The sequence below is a fragment of the Tenrec ecaudatus genome, chromosome 7, assembly GCF_050624435.1.
Source record: "Tenrec ecaudatus isolate mTenEca1 chromosome 7, mTenEca1.hap1, whole genome shotgun sequence".
In the NCBI taxonomy this organism is placed as follows: Eukaryota; Metazoa; Chordata; class Mammalia; order Afrosoricida; family Tenrecidae; genus Tenrec; species Tenrec ecaudatus.
Window position 1 is genome coordinate 136350328 of NC_134536.1, and position 9479 is coordinate 136359806.

General features: G+C 42.9%; 1 protein-coding gene across 1 annotated transcript; it reads right to left on the reverse strand.

The window, feature by feature from the left end:
• Positions 1-2133: 2133 nt before the first annotated feature.
• LOC142453661 (serine/arginine-rich splicing factor 3-like) lies at positions 2134-8305 on the reverse strand. The gene is made up of 6 exons (XM_075555194.1): positions 8166-8305; positions 6068-6275; positions 5138-5272; positions 2854-2892; positions 2546-2632; positions 2134-2449 (listed from the first exon to the last, which is right to left on the reverse strand). Exons 2-6 carry the CDS (start codon positions 6271-6273, stop codon positions 2422-2424), a joined length of 495 nt encoding a protein of 164 aa, XP_075411309.1. The 5' UTR covers positions 6274-6275; positions 8166-8305; the 3' UTR covers positions 2134-2421.
• Between the last annotated feature and the right edge of the window lie 1174 nt (positions 8306-9479).

The window sequence follows — 9479 nt, forward strand, 5'->3', positions numbered from 1 at the left end:
AGGTGTATGTTGGTAAGGCTGCCCAGTGCTAACTGAACTCAGATTTTCAAGAGGGACGTCATTCCTACCTAAAGCCGCCTCTTCTGAAAGACAGTATTATACCAAAAGTATAGTGAAGTAGAAGCAATCACCATTTGAAGACCCTACCAAAAACTTCATTTCAGCAGGGTATCATTTTAAAAAACAAGGCTTCATTATTGTCAAAATCTTTATCAATCTAACCTGTCTTTAGGGAGTCAGAAACATTAAACCTGGCTATGACAACATCTGATATATGGTAATACTAAGTAGTACACGATTCAAAACGTTGCCCGAAAGTCCTTTTTAAGTGTGGTTTGCCACCACCGCCACCTGTATTGTATGCTTGGCTAACATTTTGCTTATTTTCTTGTATTAGTTACTAATTAGGCCAACTAAAAGTGGAACATACCCGTGTATATCTCAAATTCCTACAATCCCAGCAAAGGAAACCGGTAACAACAAAATAATGCAGCCTCAAGCACACTACACATTATGCCATCCCCTTTCTGATCCTTGCCATACATTCAAGTGCATTTTAAAAAAAGTATCCAATAATCACCTACAAAATTATACTACCAGGATTATGTCCATTTTAATACGTGACATTTTTAAAAAAGAAAAAAAAGAACCAGGAGGCCACAGTGGAGTAAGAAATAAATTGGAAGCATTACCAACTAGGTATTTAAGAGTCTGAAAAATAAAAGCACATTAAGACAATACTAAGTCAATGGCTTGTCCTAGTATCACCTTGGATGTTTTCCAAATGCGAGCGACAAGGGACCAAACCAAACTCACTGCCATCAAGTCAATGCTGACTCACAGCAATCCCCCCAAACCTCCCAGCCCTATGGGTTTCCGAGACATAATGGCTTATAGAAAGCTCAGTATTTCCCTTGGAGACGCTGGTGGTTTTAACAATTCAACATGCATGTAGCCCAATGAGTAACCACTACACCAGAAACAGGGGCAAACCACCCTAGAAAATTGAGCCTATGTGTGTCCTGCTCAAAGCATAATGATCAGAGTTCGACAACATAAGAAAATTTCAAACCAGGCATAGGTTAGTATATATAAAACCCTGCCTACAGCAATCTGAAAGAGGGTGAGATACCACCTATAGATCACATAATTAAGCCCTGGCCTAATCTCTCTGGCCAATTAGTTTTTAATCTCTCTTCTGGCAACAGAAGAAACCTACAACAAACTGATTACCCCAGGTAACATTCAAGTCAATTAAAAGCCTTAAGTCTTCTTTAGGTGGAATTTGTGACTGCTTTCAGTAACCTACAACTCAGCCCTTAGATGGAGAACTGAATTTGTACACTGAAGAAAAACCCTCAAACTCACATTTCATACCAGCAAATTAAGCACTGATTTAATATCCCGAGGCCTTTCTCCTAAAATACGGGATATTTAGATATGAGAAAATACTGCAAGAGCAGAGGCCCCCAAGCCAGAGCTCCCAATAAATCAGCAGTCTGACACCAACTTTCCTCAGATTTGCATGCAAGGAAAAGAGGACAATTGCAGGTTCTGTTTGTTTTTTTAAAAAACCTTATGAACTCTTAATCCAATGACTTATTGCTTATTAAAGACAAGTCAAAAGAGCATAAACCCAAACTACCTTGAAAGAGCACATTTAAGGAAACTAGGCCACAAAACAGTTGCATTCTGATTTAATCTAAAAGCACACAAATGTGATTACAGTTCCTAATTCTTAGAGAAGATTATGCATGCCTTCATATTACTCGTTTCTTCACTTTTACATTTGAACCATGTGAAATTTTACATCATGATGGATTAGTTCAGAATATCCATGCAACACCTTAAAATTATGAAGAATTGAAGCAATTAAAAAAAACAAAGTTTTCATGCTAATTGTGACGTAATGGGCAACTTGGTTACACTGTACTTGAACTCACTAAATGCCTAGAAATAATGGTGGTTCACTTAATAGTGGACCCTGAATGTTTTTTTTACCTAATGGTTCACTACTAAATCATTTGGATGACAATTAAAATGCACTTCAAAGATTAACCCACTGTTCCCAAGGTTTCTCAGAAAATAAAACCATCCTTCATGGACAAAAATGTGGTAGTGGATTCAACTGACTAGTTTACACATTATGCTAACATTTTATTACTTCAAAAGCACTTTACAAGGAAATATATAAGTATGGCTTCCAATAGGAATGTTATACTTGGACTTGGTAACCAAGCTTACAGATTTGAGTTTTGCAGGGAAAAACAGGCTTTCAAATTAAACAATGTATAAACCAAACAGTCTTCAGGATTAAAGTCAAGGCTTCTGAAGACTCAAACACAACGTGACTTGTCTGTACACTCCTGTCAAATGATGCATTTCCTGTACATCCTACGCTCCATCTGCAACTCCATCTTCTCATTTTCTTTCATTTGACCTAGATCGGCTAAGAAATAAAACAAAACAGTAAGTCACCGAAACAGCTTCTTTTGAGAGAGACGTTTTATATTTACATTACTACATTACCAGAGATCTTTCTTACCTACGAGATCTTGAGAAGGAGCGTGACGGCTTGTGATTTCTCTCCCGAGACAGTGATCTCTCTCTTCTCCGGTCTCTAGAAAGGGACCTAAACAAGGAGCCAAAATTAGGGCCAGCAACAAAATGGTCTCTAACCGAGGTTTTTAAAATACGCCAAGCTGATTCATTTTGAAATTAACCACCCAGGATTTATATGCCAGCCACACTGATTCAAGGTCTCCTACACAATTAGTCCTATCAATGCCCCAAGAACAAAGGCAAAGCTACTCTTTTTGGGAATTAGCCCCCACAGGAGGCAATTTTATTTACCTGCTCCGGCTGCGAGAGAAGCTTCTCCTCCTAGGAGATCTAAAAGCAGAAAAGGGAAAATTAGACCGCATCGATTACTATTGATGGCGAGAGGCCATTTCCCAACTTTTCAATTGAACTGCTGGGCCCAGGGAATGTGCCGAAGATTGGCACCCATCGTCCAAAAAGTTTTTAAAAAAAGAAAAAACTCAAAACTTTAAAAAGGAAAGAAAGGTGAAAAAAACAAAAGGGCATGGAAAGATTAAGGAACTAAAAGCTCAAAGTGAAAAAGGCAGGTAATTCCAACCATGGATTCACTTTAATCAAGAATGCTTCACAGCAGATCTGTTCAATGCAAATTTTCAGGTCAAGCTAAACTCACTACCCAAACACCACACCAAAATGTAGTCCCACAACTAGTTCCAAAACAGTACCATAAGCCAGTATTTGGAACCCATGCAACCCACAAGTCCATGACAAGACTTAGGTACCAGGTGGAGGGTGTAAATTTGTGAAAACGCGCTAGGTGTTTAAATACTGATGCCTTTATTAAGTGCTACATTAGAACTGCATTTGTGATTGTCACATTTAAGGGTGTACTTAGGCTTATCCAAATTACCTTAGCTTGCTTGGCCCACTTTACCCCAAAAATTGTTTTTAAATTTTGAAAACTGTTAGTAAAACCATTTAAAGGTGATAAGGATTCAACAAATTTCTGCTAGAAAGGTAAGCTTACTGTTAGATATATTAAAATTTTTAGTTTGGCATCTCACGCATGCAAATAAGTTTCACTTGGAAGTCTAGTTACTTTATGAGTTCCCTATCACCCTTAAAAGTTTTATTCAAGCAATATATATGTACGTTACCATTCAATTATGCACAGCCAGCCTTTGATCCAGAAAAATTACTTTAAGCTGCTTACTCCTTATTTTAACCAGCAGTAAACTGTATAAGCAGGAAAAACTTACTAGTTTTGGGTTTCAACAAGCTAGAAATGGTGAGGTGAGGCTGCCGGACTGACGACCAGGAAGAATTTGCTGAAAAGGTTTTGCCAGATGTTGCGTTGGATTTAGTTGGTTGGCGAAGGGGGTGTTGTGGATTTTTCCTGCTTTTTGGTTAGCCGAAGGCTGCTGCTGTAGTTGTTGTGAAGACATTTGGTAAATAAACAGCTGAGCTGATTGGCCAGGAATGTGTGGGCGGTCGAGGTGGCTGCTGCCGATTTTGGTTAAGGTTGGAGAGAAGGCTGAGAGAATACAGCATGCTCGGGAACCAAAGGGCGGTGCAACCTGGCGACTGGCCATGCCTGGGTCATGTGAAACGACACCAGCCAAGCTGAATGGGGCGCGCTGGTCACATGACGCTGAAAGGGGTAGTTGACTGGCTAATGCAGACTCAGAGGGTGGTGAGAAGAGACATGATGGTGACTCTGTAACGGGGTTCATTTTTATTAATAGATGGACCAAAAAGCACAAAAAAAAAAAATGAAAAAACAAGCCATCAGTACAACCATCTATCAGCTAATAAATACTCTTATTAAGATGGGCAACAGTGTGTTGTTTTCCAAAATAGCAAAAGGGGCAAGATTTTGAACTCCTTTCTCCTAGGAGGACTGCACTCACCAGTAAGAGGTAAATTCAGTCCTGCAGAAATTATTTTGGAGGTTTGAGGAAATGTGGAGTTAGCACCCAGACAACACTGTCTGGTTCAAGAATGATGCCATTTTCAATTACAAGGAAAAAAAAAACCAACAAAAAACACCAAGAAACCAACAACCAAAAATGAAACAAGGAACAACAAAAAACCACCATGAAATTATCTCCTATTTAGGTTTCAGGAACAGGTGACTGGGAATACTTCTTTTAGCCCCCTTTATTGGTCAGTGACTATCTTTTCAGAAGGATTTCTACTTTACCAGTTGTAACATTAAAACAGTGGTCTGTTTCATAAATATTACAATCTTGCTAATAGTAGAAAGCACATTTTTGTGAAGAACTAGAATTGAATGTAATGTTGGTCATTACTGAGTCAAGAAATGGGAAAAGGCCTAAACTGAAGTATAAGGGAAGACCTGGAGAGATGCAACTAGAAGATGAGCTAGAAGACAGATCCAAGATAGAAGTCATGAACTGCCAACATGAGTGCCCTAGAGACAAAAAAAGCCAACACTCAGCACAACTCGCATACCCCAAATCTACTGTCCAGCACAGTGCTGCTGCATAACCACCTCAGATTCAAGTTCAAAATCCATCAACATACTTTGAAAGAAACAGGCCACTACACCTTTAAACACAACCCCCTCAAGTACCTGCGGCGAGGTGGAGGACTTCTTCTCCAATAATCATCTCGAGAACGACGACCCCAAGAGGGAGGTGGGCCACGATTCCGACTCCTTTTTTCACCATTTGACAGCTCTACTCTTACTCGGCAGCCACACAGTGTTCTGGAAGTGTCAATAATAAAGTCTCAATTTAATACAAGCCATAAAACTCCCCCTAACAAGTTGCAAGCATTTAAGTTGCCATTAAGTTGTCTCCAATTCAATCCTTTTGACACCATTTGGAGGATGCTTAAATTGATCCTATGTACTTTTCAAATATAAAGCAAATTATTTTGAAACTACTATTCACAAATAAACTCATTTCTTTTCATTATTAGCCAACTAAGGGGCTTAATGTACCGTTTCTGAAAAAAATCTTACTGCAGTAGCTATATTTGTTGACTCCCCAGAGCTAGTATGAAGAGACCCCTCAAGAACTAGAGGTTAAGCACCTGTCATCTTCTGTCTATGGACATATTGCAAACATAGTACCCCTCACCTTTCCATTATCTGGTAACCAAAAGTTTAAGTCACTGAATGTTTGTGGACGGCAACTGGATTAATGTCCTGTTTCTGCAATGAAGCTAGAGTACCATTTCATAAAGCCTTTTTTATAGCCTCCCCCAAACACTAAAACAAGACCCAATGTACTAACCATGAAGCAACTGTAAGAGTTACCAGCTAGCTTGTCCCCCAACAATTACCTAAAACGCACCAAGAATTAGAATTTATGATTACACCCTTCTTTAATGAACAGCTGGATAAAAACAAACCTTTCTACCCAGTTTCTCTAAAATTTCCTGCAGACCGTTATGGAAAAGGATCAAGTAAATCTCCATCAACATCAATTTGGGTTGATAGTGCACAAGAAGTCATTTACAGCAGATAGACAACAACTGATACTTAACATTGAATTACCTTCCATCCAGCTCTCGAACAGCATCAGCTGCATCCCGAGGATCTTCAAATTCAATAAAAGCAAAGCCGGGAGGGCTTCTCGCAACCCACACACTTCGGAGTGGGCCATAATACCCAAAAGCCCGCTCCAATTCGGTTTTGTTGCCATTGTTTCCAAGGTTACCTACGTAAACCTTACAGTCCAATGGACAGGAATCACGATGCATTTCTGTAACAACAAAAAAAGGGGAGAAAATAGTCACCATTAATTAAAATATCCGATCCCACACAGATCTGGGAGAAATTCCTTTAAATACCAAGGGGGGAAATTGTGTAAAGATCAGAGTTAATAATGGTTCCCTAGGGTCAGGGATAGCAGAAATGGGTATTTGCTTAAGTTTCCATTAAAGGCAATGGAATAAAGGCAGGAAACGGATAATGGACTCCGTAGCCCCAGAACAGGAAGCAATACAAATTGAGAAGACTACTTTAGAAATAAAACACTGAAAAAAGGGAAAGAAAACACTGAGCCATATTTACTACATACCATCTGGGCACTGGGTTGAGGGGCCCCAATGATGATATGGTACAAAGGCTGGGGAGCTTACAGGTCTCCCGCCAGATGCTGGGAAGAAAATCACGATTTCAAGTGCTGGCTTCAGGTCGCTAATCAATGCAGAAGCAGTGGGTTTTGTGAACCGAATCATGGACTAACTGTTAACCTCCCCCAAATAAGGTACTAGAAAAACAAAAATTGCTCAACACTTCTGTCACTGAAAAGATCAAAGGAATGCAATAAATTAAGAAACGTTAAACCACCAACTGATACTAATCTACTTTAAGTCAAAAAATACTGCACAATTTTACTTTTAAAATCTGCCACAATGATAAAATGATAAAACTTCCTCTTCTAGGGGCCACGTGATTTTACCACCACGTGCCATCTAATATGCAAAAGTAAAAAATCGCCCCCACTACCAGGAAGTTTAAAAAAATATTTAGCTCCAAGCTCATAGCAGGAACACTGCCCACAAGAGCCCAAAGCATTCGGACACACACTGACCTTCATCGCGTGGGAGCGCTTACAAATGCCGCCAATCCACCAGAGGGGCCTCACAAAGAGCAAGGAAAACAATCCCTCCACCGCCAAGCCCGCGTTCCCACCTCCTTTCCCAAGAGCCCAGGGCCTGTGCTACAACAGAACCATGGGAAAAGCGAGCAATCCAAGCCACGCTAGAATACGATCGACAAACTATTCGTGATCGATCGATGGGAACGGTTCTGGGCTTTGGCCTACGATACACCCCCGCCCCCCGAGGTTGGTGGTTCCAACCTGCCCGGAGAGGCCTGCTCCCCAAACAGCCCAGCGGACACCCGCCGGAGCACAACTCTACTTCCCTCACGCGGGGTCCCCACGAGCCTGAACCCCCCGCGCAGCACGCTTTCAAATGGCGGAAAAGCCCAAAGCGGAACGCAACCCAAAAGCTTTTCTAAGCACCCCGTTCTTCTCAAAGCTACCTAAAATCGACAGATGTAAAAACCCTAACCCTCGCGTCCCGACACCACCTAGCTATTGACTCTGGCCCCGCAGCTGTGACTCCAATCCGACCGACACCAGGCTCAGGCGACGTGCTCGCGCCCGACTGACAGACGCCCGCTGGAAAAGGGGGTTCTGGTCCCCAAAGAGACATCCACGTCTCACCCCCAATAAAGGGAACGTGGGAAGCAGAGACTGACTAAGCAGGGCGCGCTGCGACGCTCCTTAGCGACCGGGGGGAAATTCCTGAAGGAACTTCCGGAGGTAACGAGCCCCAAAGGCGCCATCAATCCAAAGGCCGCGGCCGGGCGCCCTCCGTCCCAACACTGCGGTGACGCACCGCCCCGACCCCTCCCCCCGAGCGCCCCACAAAGGGGAAGCACAACCCCGGCACCCCGAAGCCAGGCAACAGCCTCCGACGGGCCCGCCAGCTCGGCCGCCAGCCCGCGCACAGCGTCACAAAATGGCGGCGGCGGCTCTTTGTCTCCGTCTGGGGCCGCCATTAGGCTGGGACGGCCACACCTTCGAGACTGTAGATAAATACGGTTTCCCGCTTCCGTCTTTCCGTCTCGGGCTCCTTACCGAAATCTGGTCTCGCAGACGCAGAGGCTTAAAACTACAATCGCGAAGGCGGCGTCTGCTCCTCCACCGGCTCGGCTACCACGCACACGCGCGTCTCAGGGTGCTGGAAACGGCGGACAACGGCCTGCGCCTCGCCCTCATTTATATGCCCCCATGGAGGCCCAGGATTGGACGAGCTCACCCAATGAGAGGCCGAGCGGCCCGTGACGTCATGGTTGCAAACGCCGCGAGAGGCGGTGTCGCTGGGAGCGCGCCGGGCCGTTCGGCTGAAACCTCGTACAGATCCCGAGCGTGCCCCGGAACCCTCGCGGGGTTTGTTCCTCCTTGTGGACCGCCGAGTTTCTTTCTTTCTTCCCTTTTTAAAAAATCATCTTGGGAGCTCTTACAGACATCATAATATCCCATAGTTCAATCACATTCCTCCCTGGCCACGGGAAGTTTCAAAACATTTTGTTTTCCATTTCCTCGGTGCGATTCCGGCCCCGAGACCCAGCATTCCTTCGGCGTGGCCCTTCTGTGAAGGCCCGTCCAATGAGCTCACAGGTGGCTATGTGGTCTCCATTTTGACGGAGCCTGCAAGTCAGTATTATTTATTTATTTTATTTAAAAAAATTTTTTTTGCTAGTCAATTGTATCGCTTGTTTTGAACTGCTGATAGCCCTTGCTCTCAACACCTCATGGTCGTACGGCCTGGTGTGCTGCTGCTTTGTGGATTTTGTTGCTGCTCTGCTGAATGGCCTCTTTAATTGCAGTCCTTTAAGACCCCAGGACCTATATCTTGTAATAGCCGGAGACCCATCAGCTTTCTTCACATTTGCTTATTCACCCATTTTGTCTTCAGCGATCATGTTGGGGAGGTGAGTACCATACAGTGCCACATTATCAGAGCAAACTGTTCTTGTACTGAGGTAAGATTTAAGTAGAGGTCCAAAGTCCGCCTGCTTCCTTGTGTATACACACACATACACAACCATGTCTTTATATATTTACATATATACATTTCTCTCTCTCTCTCTCTCTCTCTCTCTCTCTCTCTCTCTCTCTCTCTCTCTCTCTATATATATATATATATATATATATATATATATATATATTGGTTTCAATTTCTTTGTCTTTCTCGCGTTCCTTTTTACTTTCCTCCTACCCAACTCTCATGTTTACCCATCCTTCATCTGTAATTTTTTTTTCACCTCTAAGTAATTCTTGTCGGATATGTTTAAATTGATCAAACATGACCACGAAAGCTATACCCTCCTCACTGTCAATTTTAGTACCCTTGCTATTCCCCTGTCTGTGCCTTTATTGGCTCACCCT

Bases quoted from the DNA above. Each gene is read 5' to 3' on its own strand.
- LOC142453661 (XM_075555194.1), bottom strand. From the start codon at position 6,273: ATGCATCGTGATTCCTGTCCATTGGACTGTAAGGTTTACGTAGGTAAC. The intron at 2,893-5,137 runs GTACTTGAGGGG...TTCTGCTTTTAG, and splicing joins AGTCCTCCACCTCGCCGCAG to ATCTCCTAGGAGGAGAAGCT. The intron at 2,450-2,545 runs GTAAGAAAGATC...TTTATTTCTTAG, and splicing joins TCCTTCTCAAGATCTCGTAG to CCGATCTAGGTCAAATGAAA.